At 26.5% G+C, this 23,260-nt stretch overlaps 2 protein-coding genes across 5 annotated transcripts; both read left to right on the forward strand.

The window, feature by feature from the left end:
* The first annotated feature begins 360 nt into the window (after positions 1-360).
* On the forward strand, positions 361-11,756 carry LOC132931710 (zinc finger FYVE domain-containing protein 9). The gene is made up of 17 exons (XM_060997659.1): positions 361-736; positions 818-879; positions 941-2,348; positions 2,417-2,565; positions 2,625-2,724; positions 2,804-2,962; positions 3,645-3,797; positions 7,452-7,649; positions 7,719-7,883; positions 7,964-8,123; positions 9,022-9,172; positions 9,289-9,393; positions 9,476-9,632; positions 9,695-9,920; positions 9,986-10,106; positions 10,314-10,475; positions 11,096-11,756. The coding sequence occupies exons 1-17, from the start codon at positions 679-681 to the stop codon at positions 11,249-11,251; spliced, it is 3,690 nt and encodes a 1,229-aa protein (XP_060853642.1). The 5' UTR covers positions 361-678; the 3' UTR covers positions 11,252-11,756.
* A 2,007-nt stretch (positions 11,757-13,763) lies between these two features.
* Positions 13,764-22,993, forward strand: LOC132932316 (E3 ubiquitin-protein ligase Topors). Of its 4 annotated transcripts, none has more exons than XM_060998631.1 (9): positions 13,764-14,249; positions 16,531-16,782; positions 17,997-18,109; positions 18,175-18,234; positions 18,882-19,045; positions 19,534-19,633; positions 21,423-21,774; positions 21,845-22,131; positions 22,201-22,993. In XM_060998631.1, the coding sequence occupies exons 2-9, from the start codon at positions 16,552-16,554 to the stop codon at positions 22,586-22,588; spliced, it is 1,695 nt and encodes a 564-aa protein (XP_060854614.1). In that variant the 5' UTR covers positions 13,764-14,249; positions 16,531-16,551; the 3' UTR covers positions 22,589-22,993. The 4 variants fall into 4 exon arrangements, with proteins under 4 accessions (XP_060854614.1, XP_060854616.1, XP_060854615.1 ...); XM_060998633.1 differs by having other exon boundaries at positions 18,891-19,045; XM_060998632.1 differs by having other exon boundaries at positions 13,765-14,249; positions 18,184-18,234.
* Positions 22,994-23,260: the final 267 nt, after the last annotated feature.

The following is a 23,260-nucleotide window of genomic DNA, read 5'->3' on the forward strand; positions in this document are numbered from 1 at the left end:
AGTATCACCAATAGTCACTAGAGGGCTTAATATTCTTACAATTCAGACTATTCAGAGTAATAGACTTACATCACGTAACAGATGACTGTAATTCGTCACGGTTGTGGTAAGACATGTATTTAATACAAAACGTTAAATACGACTACTAGAGTGTGTAATAACTAATAAGACAGTAAAATTGCATGAGAACACCCAATTAAAACTTACTGCTTGACATTGGCTTGTTGCGCTAGCATTGTAATTTGTAATCTTTGTGTCTACAACCATACTATACACAACCGTGTCATAAGCTGAGATAATCATCTGTTATCACTTATCAGTAGATAAATGTGTGATAAAGAAACTTCGATGTTAGCAATTTGTATTTTGTGTTGAAAAATGTATGAATAAAAATGTGTATAATTGTTGTTACTTGTTATTATTTAATGGTCCTATAGTTTTTATTTCGTGTGACGTAATTTATATATTATAGGTATAAATACAAAAAGTTTCAAGTACTTTTTTTTTTTCTATGCGATTTTGTAGTGGTTTTTTTACAAAGTAGATGATTGCTATGCAAAATTGTACAAACTTATTTTAACTACATAATTCTAAGATTTTGATTAGCAATGTAGATTCAAATCAATTATGGGATAAACGTTTTTGCTTGATTCGTTTATCACAGACAACTATAATATAATGGAAAAGTTTACGGTCGATTTAGACAAAGTACTTGACGAATTCGAATTTAACGAAGGTAATTTTGTATTGATGATTTGGTTGTCATTATTCATACTATCGTATTATATACAGTTAAATAATTATTATTTTAATACAGAAAGAGAACAACTTCAAGCATCTATTCTAAATGGACAGTCTAATATTATACCAGAAACACAGGTAATTATTTAGTTATATTAAGTAATAATTTTGAACTTTGGTTTATATTAAAATATTTTAGCCACAAGCTCCCGTTATTACTGGAAAAATGTTACCAGCATCAAATTATCGTCGTCCTGCATTTGAACCCATAAACTTAGCTGATGCTGATTTTGGTATAGAACCAACAGCTACTACTTCTGTTAAGTCTGAATTATTACAAAATGGATTTGTTGAAACTATTAAACCAGAAGATAGTACACCACTATTGGATATTGATTTGCCTTTGAATGAAAATGCAGTAAACAGTTTAATAGATGTAGTTGATGAATACCAATACAAACCATTTAATTTAAATATACCTCCAGATCCTTATGAAGGTCAAGAGTTATTAAAAGACTTTCGTCCAGACTTATTAGAATCATACGATTCAGCTAAGGAAAGCGATAAAAACTATTCAATCGATGAAATCCAAAGACTACCAGATGTTACATCTTGTCCTGTACTGATTACCTCACCTGATTCATCCAAAGATGATTGTACAATATCTAGTGAACTACAGTCTTTAAACACATCAGAGATTTGTGATATAGATAGCACAAATGCTGATTTTTCAGATGTAGAACTTTATAAGTGTCTTCAAGAATATGAAGAACGAGAAGATTTATTGTCAGTAAATTACAATTGTAGCAGTTCAACTGATGTCCTATCACCTCGTTCTGAATTTTCTGACGAATTAATCGCTGAAAAACCATTAATATGTGATGACAGTATATCAGAAACAAAAGATACAATATCATCTGAAACATCCAATAATTTATTATCAAACAATAATTATGATGAACCTCAAGATGATATAAATGAACAATTACTGCTTTCTGAAGAAGAAAAAGTAATACTAGAAGAAATACTCGAGGATTTGCCAGAAGTAGATGTCAGTTTTGAGGAAAGTAAAACTGTTGAAAAATTAGAAAATGAGTTAGAAATGATTTCAGATGTTAAAGTTGAATGTGAAGTAATAAAAGACAAATCTCAAAAAATAGATGAGCACAATGACATTCCAGATTTACCCATTGTTCCTGATTCAAGTTTAGAATTAGAATTTCAACATGATGAAGCAATGCACAACTTTAACCAAAAAATAGATGAAGAATTGTTAGAAAAAAACTCTAATAATGAAGTTATAATAGAAGACAAAGGGCATTTATCAGAATCACAAGTTGAATATGATTATCCATCTGAAAAAGAACCTACAGATTCATTGTGTAGTATAGAATCAACTGAAACAATATTATTAAAAGATGATAATCAAATAAGTGTTAACACTGTCACCGACTCTTTAGATTCACAGAGTACTTGTTCTCTACCATCTGAAGTGATTGGTGATACTATAGAAAGCATAGAAGAAAGTCATTTACAAAGACCTAATACACTTGATTTAAATGGAACAACAAATTGTGAAAATGAGCTACCATCAACCTTAAGCACAGGTAAATAAATATGCTTCATAGTCAGGTCTGAAAAAATCTTTATTTCAAATTTAAATATTACATTTTAGATTCAGACTGTGCATTATCATTAATCGAACGTCGACTCGGTAAACTACAACCATATTGGGTGCCAGATGAAGCAGCAAAAAGTTGCATGAGATGTCAATTGAAATTTACTGTTGTTAAACGCAGGCATCATTGTAGAGCTTGTGGAGAAGTAAATTGCACAGCCTTTAAAAGTAATTTCAGAACATATTTAACAATGATTTATTTTAGGTTCTATGTTCAAAATGTTGTAATTTACGAGCTCGCCTATCATTTATGAATAATAATGAAGGACGAGTTTGTCAGCAATGTTATAACACACTTGCTAGAGGTAAAATATTTAAAAAATTAATAATTAATAATTTTATTTATGATAAATTTTAATTTAAAATATTAAAAATTTACTATAGCATCTCAAGTGGAACAAAAAGTAGCTACAATTAAACATCCAAACCCAAATAATCCTATGGAATATTGTTCAACAGTTCCACCATTACAACAAGTAACTGATTCTAAAAATCAACCTGTGCCATCCGTTTTAGTTCCTGTAAGCGTACTCAAAAGAGAAGGTATATTACAATATATCTAATTTAATATTTTAATTTACTAGCTTATAAGTAGCTTTATATATATATTTATAGCTTCAAATTCATAACTATTATCTAGCATAATTATTTATTAATGACCTGGCTACTAAACAGTTAAATTCCTAAACAAACATTATTTAATTGTAAGTGTTATAATATAATTAAGAGTTTAAATTATGAAGATAGAAAAATTAATTTAGTAATCTGTAAAAATAACTTAATAGTTAAACAACCATTAACAAACGGTACAAATATACATTCAAATGTTTTAAATAAATATATTTTTTAACTTCTTATTTCACAATTTCTAACAAGGTATCTCATAATTAAAAAGCATATTTTGTTAATATTTTTTTTATTATGTAACATTCTTCTACCTTACGTTTTTAGTTTTCATTTAAATTTTTAGTTTAAAATAAATTTTCAAGCATTTTAAATTTTTATCCATAAAAATAAGTGAATTGGATGTTTATTATATTATTAGCAGTTATATTGATTATTATAAATTCTATTAATATTTTGAGTTATTACTACAATACATAATGCATCACATAAGTTGAAACACCAATATTATTAAATTATTTAAAATAATATTTTTGGTATGTAGACATTTTAACTTCAGTCAATCTAATTTATAAATTATCAATAATATTACTGATTTTAGGACGAGTTAAGTCAGATGTTCCTAAACAAGTTATGTTTAGTGATGGTATCAGACCTGGAGGTGATTTAACAGATTTAGATGGATCATCTGAAAGAATCATACCAACAAGACGAATATCGCGTTCATTAAAGAAGCTTAGTCCTACCATAAACAGTAAGTTTTATTAAATTACACTAAAAGTTATCACTGTGTATTATATTCTATTAATTGAAATGTTATTGTTATAAATAATTTACCATTGATTTAATATTTGATGTTTATACCATCATCATTCTCGGAAAAAAGTTTGCTTAAGAATAATTAATTATAAAATAAAAAGTTTAAAAAAACATGAAAACACAAAAATTGACCAAGATAAAAATGATCTAAAGATGATATGTGTATTGGTATGTGCTGAATCTGTCTTATACATGCATGATATTGCAAATCTATGTATCAGATTTTTACTACAGAGTATTTTTAGTTAATATTAGAATAAATTTACTTAATATCAAATTTGTAAAGTAAAAGAGAATACTTAAATAATTAATTTTTTTTAAATCCGCGTTAACTTTAAAATAAAAATATTAAATGTTCATAGTTTAAGTACAGTTAATATTTTTTCTACAATTTTGATGCATATAAAAGTTAAATTTGCACTTAATTAACTATACATAAACTATTGTAAAACTACATCATTTTTTTAAATCTATTTTAAACATTAGTTAAAGTAATATAACGCATCCAAGTATGACATTCTCTTTAGAAAACGATATAGCTGCATTTATTGTCTTTATAACTCCATCTTATAAACTTTCAAATTAGGTACCAAATGTTTGTTCAAGTAAAATGGATTTGAATCCGTTTTATTTTGTTAATTTTAATGTAAGGTCAATTTACATATTAATTATAAAATTTAGAGGTAAGAATATTATTTATGGCATCTCATAGGCTTTTATTGATATTTATATTTTAAAGTGATTTATAAGTATATTTTAACATTTTACATAGTTATAATTCACGTAAAAATTAAAATATTAATAAAGGTCTACAATATGCATTAGATTATATTCTGATTATTTTTAATGCATATATTATATGTTAAATACTTGTTAATTGGAGACAACACACAAAGATGTAATAGTTTCTTAATGGAATAGAAATCTGTGTTTTGCTATCTCTGTCGATAATATATACATAACATAGGAATTTATCCTTATTATATTTTTAAATTATATATTAATCAATTTTGATTTAAAGTCTATTTTAATTTGACATTTCCATTGTAGAGGAAACATAACAGTACCTAAATTCAAATCAGAGTTTTAAAATCTTTATTGAATATCTAGATCAGAGTTTCTCAACTGGTGTTCCGTCAAAATGTATGGTTATAAGAAATGTGCTGTGAGTATAAAAAGGTTGAGAACCACTGATCTAGATTAAGTACATTCAGTAAATTATAAATATTATATAACTAAATTCTTATGTTATGAGTGTGATTCCCTAAAGTTAAAAATTCATCTTATATAAACTACATCAAGTGATTTTACTATTCATCTGAAAAATTATTAATGACCTAATTTACATTTTTTTAAATTAGTTATACTCTTGTACTATATTATAATATTATAAACTACTCACTAGTAGTTACTATATAGGATTTTCAATGGAACACATTTAATTTTTTTAAATTTTTTTAGATCATTATAACTTGAGTACTAATTATATTTATGTTATACTGTAAAAATTGTTGCAATAATGCTAATTGAATAGCAATGTAAATTTAAATTTCAACCATTACTGAGCACTTTAAATGTAATATTAATAAATATATGATGATATAGAAGTGTTATGAATCCATTTAACTTAAACATTATACATTTAAGATTGGATTTTATGAAAGTCATTCTAATCAACTAGTGGTCATAGTAACAATAAACAATGTAAGTTCTCAACTCAACATAAAGTTGTATTCAATATATATTTAATATTTATGTATAATAAATTAACATATATCTGCAATATAATTTATGTCTCTATTGGCCAAATATTTAAATATTTAAAAATAATATAACTATAATCTATTAGTGAAGGAATTATGGTGGAAATCAGTTTTTGTCAATTTGGAGGTCAGGCAACACTTCCACCAAATCACAGGCACAAAAGCCACACCCCTGCACATAAGTTTTAATGTAAATAGATTGTATACTATATTGTCACTTGAAAACTATTATGGTCAATTTCAAAAATATTAAATTTGCGTTTTATTTATTAATAAATATCTATTTTTCAAGATGCATGATACTATGTTTTTAGTTTTAACAAACATGTTCACTGTGTTAAATAAAAATGTTTTCATAGTCATATTTATAATTGTATGCTGTTATACCCAATCATAAATATCATGGCCTGCTTAAAGTTCAAAATATATTACATTATCAAGTCCAATCTCATAAATCCTTAGTAAAAATTAATTTTTGCTAAGAAATATCATAACCTAAGTAACAACTAATCTTAAATATTACATACTATCTATCTAAAGTTTAAATATCCCACTATCTAGCCATTTTCATGAATATTTAGTAAAAATAACTTTTTGTAAGTTACATTACACATTTTAGAGTTGGTCATTTTTCAGGAAGGTACTAAATTTAAAAATTCCTAGCATAAAAACTATTTTTTGTTACTTTTGGGTATATTTAAAGTTTAAAATTTTGAAAGTTGGGTAAACTGAGATTGGCTATGATAGTTAAATGATAATATACTATGATACATATAACTAGGGCTCGGAAGTTGATAACCTTAAAAACATTAAAAATTGACCTAAAATAAATGCAAATATTACAAAATAAATAATTAAATTTAGGTATAATAATATTTACTACAACACGACAACGATGATTGTAATCGGTGAGATAAAATTGGATAGGTACTAATCTTAGTCTGTGGTAATTTCAAAATTCTAAGTAAGTTATCGGCATAATGATAAGAAGTGAACTTATGTAAAATCAGTAAAAATGACTATAAAAAAATTGGAAAATGACCTAAACATATCAAAACATGACTTAAAAAGTAATCAACACCAAAAAATGCAAAATAAAAATTAGTAGTTTAGATTCATAGCTAATGAAACACATTTATGGCCAGGAGAGCATCGTCTAAAAAGTTCCAAAAAAAAATACAAAATGCATCAACTTCTGAGCTCTACATATAACTATAAATTGTTAGTATTATTTTTGTGTTCCTATAGACCTATAGTTAATTTACAATAACAATTTTACGATCTATCATCTTAAAACATACCTGTATAATCTGTTGTATTGTTAAAAGATAAAATAAAGTAACTCATATTTCGTGTTCTATACTTCAGATTCTTTGTCATAATTATTAACATTATGGTTCCTTATTTTACTAATATCCAAATCCAATATTCTACCAAGGGCGTAATTGAGTTGAGACCATGTGGGGGAGGGTATGGCGAAATTAATTTTTCTTCTATACAAATAAAAATAATTTACAGTTGATTACCTAAATAGGCATACAATTATTATTAGGTTAAGTATGATATCATTACAGAACATTTTTTAACTAAATTATTAATTAATGTATTATATAGAAAAAAATAAGAGCGATGGGGGGGGGGGGGGATGGCAAATGCCACTTCGCTACACTCAAATATGCCCTTATACTCTACATATTAAATATTATCAATATCTTTCACTGTGTATAATTTTGCTTGAAAGAGAAGTTTATATAATTGAATAGTAACTTTAAATGATTTTATAATTAACTAAAAAATATTTATTTATAATTTTTACTTTTTTTTAGGTGTTATACCTGCTAACAGAAGGCCTCTTAATTCTCAAACTCAAAGTTATATACCCAATATTGGTCTGCCACCAGCAGCTAAGAGAGATCAGGGTGAATTGATATTTGATGACACTGAACGTCCAATAGCACTAAATGATCCTGAAACGATGTTTGCTGTCAACCCTAATTTATTTCTTTATGTCAGGAGAGTTTTTTGTAAGCATACTATTATTTAATAATATGTATTTTCAATATAATGTCATGGCATATATTTTTTTCTAATAGTGGACTGTTGTGTTAAACGTGAAACATGGTGTATGAGTACCGAGGGCCTTGCATGTGTTGGTCAAGATGAGGTAGTAATTTTATTGGAGACACTTCCTAATGAAAAACATCCACCTCGTGATATATTTCTCTTCGTAAACAATTTATATAAAAACGCTTCAACAGGTTTATATTATTAATTTTACAAGAAAACTATTATTATTTAAGCTAACACTGGTTAATTTATAATTATCATATTATTATAGGTGTTACAGTTAGTGATATGTCCTTTACTGCCCCTGTTAATACTACGTTATTGGATTCCAATAACCATGGTGGATTTTTATTTGTTAGACAAACATACCAATGTATGCAAAAGTTACGTCTACCATCACCCCCTTATTTATTTGCCTTGCTTGTTCATCAGTAAGTTTTAATTTTTAATATCTTATTAATTTTAAATTAAATTGAGAGTAAAGCTGGGTTATAGCTATGTCGTCAGTTATGTTGTATCGAAAAATTGAGCTCCACCTAACTATAAACGCAGGATCCAAAGTATTTATTAGGGAGGGGGAAGCTTTTATTTATGAACGTCATATTATAAGATATAATATAATAGGAGTATAGGACTATAGAACTATGTAGTTCGTCGCATTTTTATTTACATTGAAAATAAATAATGTTTCAATCGACAATATAAAAAAAAAAATAAGAGCTATTGGTACATTAAAAAAAAAAAAAACGCTATTTAAGTTACTAACTTTAAAATATAATAAATAATTAAAAAAATATTAAAATACACAAATACCTGTACAAACAAATCATATAATTATAAGGCAAAGTCTAATATTCTTTTGATTTTTGAAAATCCGTTAATAACTTTAGTATTACAATGTATGGAAGTATAAGTGCGAGTAATTACAATAAGAACTATAATGTGCAACGTCATGTCGTTAGTCAGCACGATTAGAAATAACCGATTTTTAAATAGAATGATTTGCAACACATTGTACATATTGTATAATTTATGTACATATAAACAACAGTAAAAATTATTATCATTTGAAATAAATATAATAATAATGTATAATTACATTTTGGGGGACATCACTTTCATGCCCTCCTTGTTTCTGTGCCTGCCTAATTATATGTTTTTCACAGTAGATTATGTTCTGTGAAAGATAGGTACTTTGACTACAATAGCCAATCTGGATACGATAATAGGTATTCGATATGATAGATAACATAGCTGTGAACCGAGATTTAATCATCATTGTAACACTTTGGGTTTTAAATTCTAAAATCATATTTAATTTTGTTTCAGGTATGAAACTCCTTGGGCTAAAATGTTCCCCATTCGCTTAATGTTACGACTAGGAGCAGAATATCGTTATTATCCATGTATGTTGGTATCCATTAGAAATCGGCCTTCTTTGTATACGGAAATTGGTCAAACAGTCATTAAGCTATTAGTAGTAAGTTATTGTTTTTCACTCAAAGCTTTTTAGAATGTATACATTTAAAAAAATGAATTAAATTATGTTCAATAAATATTAATAAATAAAAATGTATGTATAAATATTTTTTAAAGGATTTTAGACAATATTCTTATGGTTTACCTACCGTTAAAGGCTGCTATATACACATGGACGAAAAACAAATTATGGTGCTATTACCTCGAAATAGATATGATCAAGTAAATATTTTATACAAGTTTATTAAATCATCTATTATTACTATTATTTAATTTTTAACTTATAAAATATATTCATTTTCAGGTTTCAAGATTAGTGTTGGCTTCAAACCGTGGCCTTTTAGCATTTGGTGCTAACTTCAGTGCAGTTGCTGATTCTCATCTAGTATGTGTTCAATCAACTAAAGATGATGGAAACTACAACACACAAGCAATTAATATTCATAATAAACCTAGACAAAGTAATTGAATTAATTTATCTGATATTAATTGTATTAACTAATCTAAATTATGGTTTATATAGTAACGGGTGCCAGTTTTATTGCACTGAATGGTGATTTAGAAGATGAAGCTAGTACCAGGTGGCGTATAGTTGAAGATGGTGTCATGGTTGAAATGTCATCACAAAAGATGGCATTATTACGTGATGCTCTTCGTCTAATGAAAGACTTTAAACTAAATTGTGGAACAAATGATGAGCAAACAGTGATATTCCACTGGACAGAAGATGATGTCAATTTCAACATTGGGTGAGAAACAAATTAAAAATTTAATTAATTTACAGTATCATCAAAATGTCTTATTTGTTGTTTAGAGTTAAGAGTTGCATTGATGGCAGATTATTAGATGGTGTATACTCAATTAGAGTACATAACGGTGTTGATTATTCAGGAAAAAGACGTTTTATTCGATGGACAGAAGTGTTTGTAATACAAGTATGTTAATTTTTATAATGTATGATTATTAATACTTTTAGTTTACCTTACAACGACTGAAATTGATCTAAAATTTTAAATTGGTTTCATATGTTTTCAAGTTATAAAATACTATAATACAAATTTACAATTATATCCTTAGTAATTTCTTACCACTGAATTAATAATATAATATTTAACAGATAAGTTTATTTTATTATAATATAGTGTGAAGAAACGTCTGATCGTGTTGATGAACCTTTGGACACTAGTAGAACAGCTGAATCCATATCCAAGGCGACGTGTACTGCTTTGGTTCCACTTTTAGACTTGTTATCTGCAGCTTCATTGACTCCACTAGCCTTACGTATTATCATCAATCCAGATTCGGTAAATTTATTTTAAACTATAATTACAAGTATAGAAATAATATTGAAATTAAACAATATTAAATAAGATACATCTAGAGCAATGTTTCCCAACCTTTTTGTATTGTTGACCCACAAATTTAATATTGAGTACTCCCCCCCCCCCTAAATATGTGGTAATATAATATTATTAATAATCATTTTTAGTATAAGTGATTTAATTACTGAATACAATACTCAATAATAAATGCATAATTTCTGTTTAATATAAAGATTATTTTTGTATATTATCAAGATAGTTGCCTTATTAGTTTATAAACACTGCTAGTCATAGTCTATAAAAATTATTTCACGACCCATAAGCATAGGCGCAATTTGGGGGAGGGTGCTTTGGTGTGCTTAGCACCCCCAAATTATTTCATGTCAATTTAAATTTTAATAGTAACTGTGATCCATAACCTTAAGATAACATCATGAAAAAAAGATAGAGGTGAAGCTCCCCCATTTTTTTCATTAAAATTGTGTCCTGCCCATAGGTGGGAAACACTGATCTAGAGTATATTATAATATAACTATAATATACTTACGAGTTGTGAATATTATATTCAATTTTAAATTTATGTTATTGGCATAATATTACAGGTAGGATATGAAGCTGGAAGTGGACAAAGTAAACTTCCTCCTTTGTATATGCAAAGTTTGGACGAACATCTTGTCCCAGTGGTGAATGCAATAGCTGTTAAAGCCCAACAATCATCAGTAATATTGGAACTGGTGTTCAGAGTAATGGAACACTAGATAGGTTATTTATTCCATAGTGTGACCATATTTTATCCTTTTAAATGTGTACTGTTTTTGGTTAAATTTTATTTTATTTAATACCGTGTTGACCATATTTTGTTTACCAATTGTCCAATACATGATTATATAAATATATATATGTATTATGTATGTATAATTTTTATTTTTGAATGGATCTCGAGAAATTCTGAAACAAGTATAATTACTAAAGACTTTAATGTTGGTACATTGTTGATAGAATAATGCATTTTATTAACACTGCAAATGTCAAAAGAATTTCTTGTAGTTTCCTATTTTTTTTGTTGTGATGTGTACCTAAATCATGTTATGTTATCATTATAAATTCATATTATACTAAATAAGAATATTTAACTAAGAATGTTATACTAATTGTTATCAAAATTTATTTAATTATTAGTTTAAAAATAATTTTTATATTACTCCTGCATTTTAATAGATTACTCAAACAAAATATATCAATAAATATGTATTATATATAACATTATGATGTATTTTATACTAATAATCCTTGAGATAGATATTTTATATAAACTATTAATAAATATACCAGATAAATCTTTTATTTTTAAAATATAATTTTAACCTCTACACACCCAAAACACGACACTATTGTCGTGGTACAAATCATCCAGCTACACAATATAAGTATTTTCTATACTTAAATATCTTAACTGACAACTGTCATTTCAGTGACCAATACACTACATAGTTAGTATAGAAATCTATGGTCATCAACTAGTTACTAGTCAATATTTTTTTTAATGATTATGTGTGCTTAGATTTGAATTATTATTAAATTGGCTATCAAAATTTAACGCTTTATAAATTACTTTTTAATTTAAACTGTAATGGCTTTAAGTCATAAAAATTAATAATAATGCTTTATACTTTCAGTGTTTAGTAGAAAAGGAAAATAAATAATGAAATATACAATTTTGACAATGTATATTATTTTCATTTTTTACCAATAATTAATAATGTTCTTAGTTACTTGTATAACGTATATAGTAGGGGTAGCAAATTATTTGGACGCTACATACCAAAAATAAACTTTTATTTTCGAGCGTGCCATGAAAAACAATATATTTTGTTATATTATTATTCAATATTGCGAGAAAAAAAATATTGTAATTTAATAGTATGATTAATGTATTAATATAAAAAAAGGTTAGTTTAGGTGCATATTATAATAACATTACTTTATTAATTATTAATAATTTATTTTCTTAATTTAATTTTTCGTTTGCCCTCAAAATTTTTGCGTGCCATGGATTTGCCATCCCTGGTATATAGGTAAACAGTATGTTCACGCTGAGAAATTTTTCAGGTACCACTAAATATTTCGGTTGGATGACCTTATATTGAAATGGAGTTTTCGAGGAATGAAAGGAATACGCGTTGCACCAAAGGTAATTACAATTTGAAATTTGTCTGAGTTTAAAATCTGAATGTACTTCAAATTCAAACACTTCAGTAGGTACTTTTATTAATTTCCCAAAAACTTAATTCAAATTTCCAATTTAAGGTCATCCAAATAAAATATTTAGTGGTACCTCTTAGAGTGAGCACATTGTAGAACACCCATTTTATTCAAATTTCAAATCTACGTACTGTGTTCATTGTGTTCAAATCCAATTATACAATATAATATCAGTTTATCACGGCTATAGACTATTATACATTTATACATTAGTATATTACTAATATTATATAAAATAATTAATACTTAAAAATTAAAAATAATATATTATAATACTTAAAAATTTCCAAGTCGTAATTTTTTTAAAAATAAGTTATTAATACTATTTAATACCAGTCCAATGTTACTGAAATAATCATTTTTTTTTAATTCTTCATAATATTTGGTTTACGTTTTATTTACGTTGGTATTTTATTTTTGTTTGTATTTTGGCATCACGGTATCGTCGGTATCTAAAATGCATCTGAAATTAAATGTGCAATTAGTACATAATTTACTACAAAACGAAATCTTAATACACGCAATGTACTAGAGAGAAATACTTTAACTCTATATAATAAAAAAAAACTAGCTATTAATTACATGTAGTAATTAATAAAACTTTTTTTTTTGCTTATTATTTGAAGTTTCTGTCTTGTTAAATTAACAGAAAAAAAAATATATTATAAATTATAGGTAGTGATAATAAATATTATTAATATTATAATCATAGACTTAAGTTTCTATAAGTCTATGATTATAATATTGAATACTATATATATTTGAATTCTATTCTAATATTATCAATACGCGCAGCAGTCAATTTGCCTAACTGCCATAAGTTACTTTTCGTGAGAAGGTACGCGAGGAACCGGTAATGGTGGTTGGCTACACTGAACTGATCACGGACTATTTAAAAAGGTAGTTTCATTTAACATAAAGTGACGTATAGTCGTTGCCATCCCAACCAATGATCGGTGATACCTTAGGCTTATATCCTTACACGGCTACACAGTACACACACGTCCATAGCGAGTTCTTTCCATAAGCGAATCTTATGATGTTAATGTATAATGTATTATTGTTTGTTCCTCTCTTGTGGGAAACGTAATGAATGCTTAACTATTGATATTTGATAGTGATCGTATTTTATTCGTATTTTATAACTCACAAACGATCGAATTTTTAATTTTAGCAATAAACGAATGATTTTATTTTTGTTTTTACTATACATCTTTATGTTTAATTTTTCTGTGATCTCAACCGTCGCAATGTTTAAATGATCATCTGCGTACCGAACGTAATTCACGCACTTTTGGCAACACTTTGTATTATTTCTCAACGGTCCGCAGTTACTTACGTTTTACAACTAAATACTGGCTATTTAGTGTTAATTTGGTTTATATGTATTACGTTCCTAGCAGATTTTAGTGTTACAAAACAAACGAAAATACAATAATTTATTGTATAGGTACTGATTATATTTGTGGAATATCAACTAATTATAATATAATGGTAAGCAAAATCATATTATATTAGTTTAAATATTATAATATCTTCCTAGAGACTCATAAGTTCTAGGTTACTGGTTATTGTTACCAGGGCCGGATTAGTATGACAAAAATATGGACCGGTTTTGAGTATTTAGTCGTATTTTTTTTTTTTTTGTGATAAATTAGTACAATCATTAGTAGAAAATATAATTGATTTGAATTATTTTGACTGTACAGTAGCTGTAGCTGTAATTAAATGTTAGAAATTCTAAAACTTGGTACGCCAATACCTCGCCGATCTTACGCTGATTGTTACTATTGAGTAGTTTAGTATAGGCTTATAGAATATGCAAAAAAAGATGTATTTAAGTTTTTATTTCAGATTAGTGTCTTATTATACAATAATATATATTATATTTGATGAATTAGTATTTTGTATTATACTTCTGCAATTTGGTATATGTTGGTTTTGTTATTGTTTTTAACCATAGCATACCAAATTGAATAATTATGTCATTAGGTATATGTTAAGATTTATGAATTTTATTTATTATATATAAAAGTAAGCATTAGATGATACTTATTATTAAGATAATGTTTTACTCTCATGTGTTATCTTAAAGAAACTTAAGAGATCACCATACCCGCATGTGTTGCCTCTGTCTTTCTTACTAACATACGTCATAACAAAATTTCGTTCAGCAGAATACATTTTGTGATGTTAGCTTTAATATTGGATTAAATTTACCTATTATCAAATTTAAAGGTAAAAATATTATCTAGACAATGACATATGCTTTTAATGATATTATTATTTTAAAGTGAGTTACAGCTATGTAAAATATTGCAACTTTAAAATGTTTGTAACTCACTTTAAAATAATAATATCAATAAAATCATATGTCATTGTCCAGATAATATTCTTACCTTTAAATTTGATTATAGCTAAATTTACTTTAATTTTAAAGCTTACATCACAAAATGTATTCTGCTGAACGAAAATTTGTTATGATGTACGTAAGTAAGACAGAGACAACACATGTGGGTATGGCGTCTTCTTAATAACAAAATTATCACTTCATTCTAAATCATTTTCTGATCTTATAAAATAGTCAATAAATGACTTAGCATTAGGCACCCTAAAGCTCATAATATTTGTTAGTAAGAATATAAGATAAATTAAATATTATTATGATGGATATAAATAAATATTTATAGCTGTTATGACATTTAATAAGATACATTTTGAATGTTTATAACCTAAATTGTCAAACTGTTGTCATTTATCTTGTATTAAATACTAATTTATTTATTTATTTTTAAATATACCTAAATATAGTTTCAAAAATATAATTGTTAAATTTTTCTCATTATATTAATGTAAATTACAAGTAAAACATATTATGTTTTTTAAATCTGTAAGTACTCTCGGTTATTGGGTCTTTAATTAATTTCTATGCGGTGTTTATCAAAGTTATCGCGATTACTGTGACATTAGAATTTATTCTACACCATGGATATATTATTGGGTAATTTGTCCTGGGCCCAGCTCTAAACGTAGAGGGCCTAGAGCTACAAAAGAGATTTAAAAATCCTGATAGGCTTCGGCTTAAGTAATGGGCTTGTATCTATGTATTATTGTAATGAAATTGATTTTTTACAGCATATGCTATGTATGATTTAATAATAATACTTATATTCTATTTTAATCTTATTGGCTCCAAAGTCATGTATATTTCTCAAAAATAACTATTATCTGTTTGACCCTGTTCGAAGGTTACAACTAAAAATAATTTATTAATTTATTGGTAGAAATTCATAAATTCAAAATTAAACATTAAAACAGTACTGTAGTAGAAATATTTGATGTTAAAACCGTCTAATTATTAGTTTTCACAGATTTTTGTTTTGAAAATCAACTAAAAAATAAGGGGACCTGGAAGATTTAGTTTGCTAGAAGTCTGGTAAAGATGAGTATGGCCCTGAGTATTTTTAACTTAATAAACGGTTCTGTATTTAATATTATGCTAGACAGTCCAAAGACCGATAAAGTTTATATATAACTTAAAAATTCTAAATTAGTCCTCGTACCTAAAATCTGATTTTTGGGTGTGATGATAACCCGGATGTAACAATCTGAATACTTTGCTAATTATTAATTATGTTAATTTAATATATATAATTATTAATGCATAATATACTATATGTATTAAAAATGTGTGTACTTAATATTTATTTTATGTACCTAATGTTATTTAGTACTGACTAATTAAACTACCTTATATTTATTTTTTTAATTTTAGTATTGAAATTTATGATTCAATATGTCACTACTCATAAAATCTGAAGACATTGTGGAGTTGTCATCAGATGAAGAATCGATGGCACTGTTGAGTAATGGACCGCCAAATACTGAGCCCGGACCGCCAAATACGGGGCGCCCTTCAACACCTGATACACAATGTTCAATTTGTCTTGATGATTTAACCAATAAATGTTATTCAAATTCCTGTTGGCATTTATTCTGTTTTGAATGTTTAAAACGATGGTCAATTGTAAGTGTAGTATATCCTTAATAATGATTAATTGTTAAATGTATGTTTATTATAATATTGTCTCAAACATATCTTAAATAGAAACTGACTATATTGTACAGTATGTGTTGGAAAACATACTATTATTCATCTCAATTTAAAAATGAAATTTAAGTAACTTTTTTTGCTAGGAAATTTATCATTTAAATAAAATTGAATGTTTTATCAGTAATTAAAAATACATTAAAGTGGTTAATAATAATTGAAAGGGTAAGAAGATTAAATTTAAATTAAATTTCAGAAAAATGTTTGTTGGCTGTAGTCTTTATTAAATACAATAGAAAGAAATCTTATTTATTAATTATTAATTTACTTAATGCAGATAATATGAAAATTAATTTTGGTATTCTTGTCGTATGCGGTCTACCGCACACTTGTCATCTACCCATACATGTTTCTATACATTTCATACATGGTCTACCACCATTTTTTATCTACTAAAGATCATTTTCAACGATTAAGCTTTATCTTAACGATGTAATTTCTATATCAATAATAAAATATCTGCTGCTATAAAATACACTCAGATGAATGGCTTGCATATAAGACATTAGAAACTAAAAAGTACATACATAAAACCGTAAACCATTCCCAATTCTTTGTCAATCCTATCAATGGTACACACATACAGCGCATAGAAAGTTTATGGGAAGGTTTAAAACTTAGAATCGTAAAAAAAATGAATGGTACATCACCATCATTGCTACCCTCGTATTTAGCGGAACAATGGTGGCGTCTAAGAAACAGCAATGATGATATATTTAAATGTTTTTTAAGAGACGTAAAGTTATATTGTACCTAATTTACATATAATAAAATACATATTGTGTCATTAAATTAAATATAATATAATTCTACCATAATTTAATTACGTATAAAAATTATGTTATAGACCTCATATGATGCATGGGAGCCCATAGTAATTTGGGGCCTTTGGTTATAGGGTTATATTTGGTATAACAATATTTATGGACCCATTTTTTATTTTTGCGGGGAAGCCCAAATTTTTTAGTTACGCCACTGACATGACGTATAGAAACATGTATAGTAGACGACAAGTGTGCGGTAGACCGCATACAACAAGAATACCTTAATTTTGATTAGAAACTTGCTGAATAGTTTTATACTATATGTCCTAATAACTATGGTCTTATTTTTATATGTTTATGGTTTAGTCTGAACCAACTTGTCCATTATGTAAGAAATCTTTCAACACTATTTATCATTCATTTGATGATCAGGGTGTCCATGAAACATATAATGTTCCTTTGCCGCCCAGAGCACCATCGTAAGAAACACATTATTTTATAACATTTAACGAATTTATATATTATATTTGTTTTACAATGTTAGTTTTTTTAGACCAAGAATATTTATACGGCCATATAGTGAAATGACAGATGATGTAAACAGGTGAGGTACTTGTACTTATTAATTATTAGGTAAAGACTTAAACATATTTTCATTAATATTTAATATTAAATTTGGAATATAAAATACTGATAATTTATATTTTTTATGTTTGTTTAAAATTATTGCAATGTATTTATTATAAAAGTATATATAGTGGAACCTCAATAATTTGAATTGATTGGGGGCAAAAATAAAATTTGAGTTATCAAAAATTCGACTTATAGAGGTTTGAGTTATCGAGGTTCCACTGTATATTATTCTCTATTCAGAATAAGACTATAATATACGGCAAACGTAAATAATGTCAAATTTGTAGATATATCTCACACACCCACGTGCCTCCACCACTCGCTCATTATTTATGCATGCACAAAATGGCATACTCTTAATCTGAATAGAGTATAAAAGCATATATTTTGTTTATTATCATGATAATTAGCATATTAATATAAATGGGGCAAATAAATAGGGGACAATATTTTTACCCTTATAAGAAAATAGTTGTGGTTATGGTAAATTTCTTATAATGTGTTTGCTTAGTTGTCCAAATGCAAAGGGTTCCCATAATAATATCTTTATAATTAAATATTGTATTGGATATTTTTAAAAGTATCTCAGTATATCCTCTAACTAATTGTTTTGTCTAGAATGTTCAGAATGAATTTGTTCATGGATATTGTCCGTAGAAATGAGAGAATGATAAATAACATTAATCATTTATATGACCCAGACTATAATCATAATGACAATGGTCGACTTTTTGATGCGAATCAAGATTATTCACGTCCTACCTTACAAAGACCTATCATGGGTATTTATTATAATTTATTTAAGAGGATACCACGCCCGTATGAGTCATTTTTATCTTACAAATATTGAATAAAGCAAATTTATGTTCACAATAATCCATTTTATTTTGTCATTTTTAAAATTAGAGTGAGTTGATTTATTATAAAATTTAAAGATTTAGAGTATCTTGAAGGGTTTTATTAATATTGTAATTTTAAAACAAGTTTTAATCATTTTAAAATATACTTACAATTAAAAAAAATAAAAATAAAACTTGCTTTATAATTTAAGATATCAATAAAAGACTGCAAGATTCCCTAAGTAATATAATGTTATCTTTAGAACTCAATTTACTCAATTTTAAAAATAACTGAGTAAAATGGATTATTGTAAACGTAAAATTTGTCATATTGTAAATTTGTAAGACGATGACAACACATGAGTAAAGCATCCTTTTGATATTATAAATTGTCTTGGTTTATACAATTCAATATTTCTTTTAACTTTCAGGTCAAGCAACGAGAATACGAGTGTATGTTGAAAATGCGTGGGCTGAACCATTACCTGATTTAAGTGGTCGTTTTAGAGATTGCAGCTCTGCTTTTTATCGGTAAAAAACAATAAACCATAATTGTCTATTTTTATTGTTATTTTACATGTTCTATTATTATTTTTTCATATTCTTCAGTTATTATAGATAAAATATGTTAAAAAAAATAATTCATAAAAAATTAAATATTGTACTATAGTGGCGTCATTTGGCAAAGGGTTTTATCACTGTTTGATTTTATGGTATTTTATAGATTTAACAGTAGCCCGATAGACTAGTTCTTTGTGAAAAATATGACTGTTTTTTGAAAAAATGAAATATTGTGTAGATACTATGAAATTATTTTCAAAAATGTATTTAACTTATCTACTAACTATTTCGTCAATTATGGATACTTATAGGCAAATACAATTGGAATCGTACTATGCTATTTGTGGTGATATTTTGTCATGTTTATTGCCTCGAAGCATATTTAAATCGCAATTTTCACAGATTTCTGAATAAACAAATTTCATTTATCAATATTAATATTGAATATAATAGTAATAATTAGGGCCCGGATTTATATGCACTTAAAACCATACAAATATGCTCTAAGAAATAGCCAAAAATGCCTTTAAAAAATGCATTTTACCATAAAAATGTAAAAATGACCTTAAAATGCCATATATTTTTTTATTCAATTTGTAATTTATAAATAAGCTATAAGCATTATTTATTATTTTATTAAAAAAAAAAAAAACACTGAAAATTTGAAATGATGACTTGATGCTGACACGCTTACGTTTTGGCCGTTTTAGGGAAATATTATTCATTCTAAACATACCAAAATATAGATTAAAATGTATGTAAAATTAATATTCTAAGAGCCTATTGTACTTACTAAATTTTGAGCATTGCATTGAACAATAATATATTGTTTAATATTAATACTATATTCAAACTTCAAAGATCTTCTATTTATCATGTATTGAACAAATATGCATTAAAAACCAATAAAATGACCCAATAATGCTAAAAATGAAAAAATGTCAAAACACAATTTGTAGCTTTGAAACCCTCATTACATGAAACGAATTATGTACTTAGAAGACGAAGGCATTGTGTAAGATCAACCAAAAAAATATGCACTTTGCATTAAAATCCGGGCCCTAGTAATATTAATAAAACAGACATAGATAATAATATATACAATATATGTGTATACAATTAATATTTAAAATTTTTTTTTATATATTTAGTGTTAAAAAATTATTGACTATTCATAGATATAATATTCCTGATTCCATAAAATTTCACTGCCAGTAGCCTAATTTTTCTAGTTGAACTATAATTTACTTTTTATAATCTTAATTTAAAATTGAATGTTATTGGTTTTTCATACATATAAATATTTATTTATTTTTTTTAAATATTTTTAGAAACTAGTTCTATGTGTGATATACTGGAAAATAATATCTACAGGCTGCATTTTAAATTTAGTATAAAAGCATAAGAAAAAATGTAATCAATTATTATATTTATTGTACTTAAATAGTTTTATACACATATTAATAAAAAAAAAATTGTACTAAGTCATTGGTAATCTGAACAACCCTCCCCAATTCCCTTCAAATTCCGTGACGCTACTGTACTCTATAATTTCTAAGTAAACTGTTAGAATAAGATGCCAATCCACTGTATCTCATTACCTAACAAGTTTTTATGTTATGCAATGAAGATCTGAAATACTGGACAAAAATTTATCAGTCACTTGGTCTATGTCCTTATTATGAAGTATTTTTTTCACTTTACCCCTCTCTACAAATTTTTTTTTTATAATTTGTTAATAAAAAATTTTTTTTTTCAGAAATAACCCAGCTCAAACATATAGGTTACATGCATTCATCCTTAGAGATCTTGTTGCCATAAGAGAAACTGCAAGAATAGAGGGTCTGCCTGTTCCTCTTTTGGAGAGTGCTGATGTTTCTGTGACAAATTTAATCATGCGATCACTTTCAGCTTATGAAATAAGAGAGTTGCATATGATTAACATCTTAAGGCCTTTTCTGTTTCGGCAAACATCACATTTTTGCCATGAACTATATAATTTTGCTAATAGTCCATATGACATAATTGGCTATGATCGTCACGTTCAATATTCCTTTCGAACTAGATATACTTCACCTGCACTGAGTCCACCATATCCAGTTAGAATAATTGTAAAAGAATAATTTATTGAAAATTATAAGTCATTGTATTACTATAAAATAAATGTATGTATAATTTTAGGCGCCAAATTTTATAACAATGATGGAACCTCCACCAATCGCATTACCAATTCCAGCATCAGATCCATCTCGGCGAGTTATTGGTGAAACAATTGTATTGGATTCAGATAATGAAGAAGCTCAATTGCCGATATTGGAAGTTATCGTTGTTAGCTCTAGCGGCGATGACTCTGATGTTGAAATTCTAAGTCACTCCTTCCGTTCTATCGAAGCACGTAATCCTACTTCAATAGACCAACCATCTACATCTACTGGAATTCGACATTCATTAGATCGACCAAATAATAGGCAAGCAAATTATTGTTTATATATTGACAGATAAAGATGTATAATTGTATTATTTTTACAATTGAATAGGTATAATTTAAGGAGACGAAGATTACTCTCGCCAACTATAAGTGATTCTTCAAGTTTTATACGTCCTCACAGTTCTGTACACGGTATGCCTCGAGTGATTTATCCATCTCATGCAAGAAGAAGAAGGCCCTCTCTAGATTCTTCATCAGATGATGAAGAACTAATTACTGCTACTCGAAGTTCTCAAGCTACTCGTACAAAATCTAAAGATAATAATAACAAAAAGAAAAGAAAACCGAAAAAAAATAAAAATAAAAAAAGAAAATTAAATGATTTAAGGTCTGAAATCCGTAGCACCAACAGAAGTCGTTCATATTCAGGATCCTCCTCATCTTCGGGTGATACAGATATAAGACCAAATCACAGTCATACTGATATTATACTATAAACTTATATTAATTTGTTTAAAGGAAGAATTTTTGTATTTGTCTGACCTTGGACCTTAAAAAGATCAACACTGAAGTTTTTTATAGTTACTTACCATAAAAAGTTACTAGTTTAATTAATTTAATTAAATTGTAATACTAAAGATTTATGAGCAAAAAGTGATAAATTATTTATTATTTATATGTTTTAAATAACTTAACTAAAATGTTATGTACATATTATTATAATTTATAATGTATGCATTATGTAATCACAGTAGAAGTTTTAATTTTTAGTCTATGTAAACAACAATAGACAATTTCTGATTTTATTTATTTTAATTAAATAATTTGTGTGTTCGATGCCTTAAAATAAAAATATATGTATGATAATCTTAGTATGTTATGTATATAAATGATTCAATCAAGTATTTTGTAAAATTATTATAAAACTATTTTCTTTTCCAAAAAACAGTATTTTTTGTATTTATTAGGTATTCAAATATATTTTATCCCTTATAAGAATTCGAAAAAAAAATTGGTGTAAAGCGACATTTGATTTCGTGCAAGTGTACTAAAATTTCAATTTTTACGAGAATTCATTAAAACAACAAATAATTTTGTAAACAAACAGACAGGGATGAACAAGATACTTGAAAATCAGTATCACGATACTAGATATCTGATACATTAAA

The sequence above is a fragment of the Rhopalosiphum padi genome, chromosome 1 (genome assembly GCF_020882245.1).
Source record: "Rhopalosiphum padi isolate XX-2018 chromosome 1, ASM2088224v1, whole genome shotgun sequence".
NCBI lineage: Eukaryota > Metazoa > Arthropoda > Insecta > Hemiptera > Aphididae > Rhopalosiphum > Rhopalosiphum padi.

What these genes read in the sequence shown, in the direction of transcription:
- LOC132931710 (XM_060997659.1), top strand. Translation starts at nt 679, where the DNA reads ATGGAAAAGTTTACGGTCGATTTAGACAAAGTACTTGACGAATTCGAA. An exon ending in CGAATTCGAATTTAACGAAG is followed by an intron (nt 737 to 817) that starts GTAATTTTGTAT and finishes ATTTTAATACAG; the next exon opens with AAAGAGAACAACTTCAAGCA. An exon ending in TTATAACACACTTGCTAGAG is followed by an intron (nt 2,725 to 2,803) that starts GTAAAATATTTA and finishes AATTTACTATAG; the next exon opens with CATCTCAAGTGGAACAAAAA.
- LOC132932316 (XM_060998631.1), top strand. Translation starts at nt 16,552, where the DNA reads ATGTCACTACTCATAAAATCTGAAGACATTGTGGAGTTGTCATCAGAT. An exon ending in GTTTAAAACGATGGTCAATT is followed by an intron (nt 16,783 to 17,996) that starts GTAAGTGTAGTA and finishes TTTATGGTTTAG; the next exon opens with TCTGAACCAACTTGTCCATT. An exon ending in CATATCCAGTTAGAATAATT is followed by an intron (nt 21,775 to 21,844) that starts GTAAAAGAATAA and finishes GTATAATTTTAG; the next exon opens with GCGCCAAATTTTATAACAAT.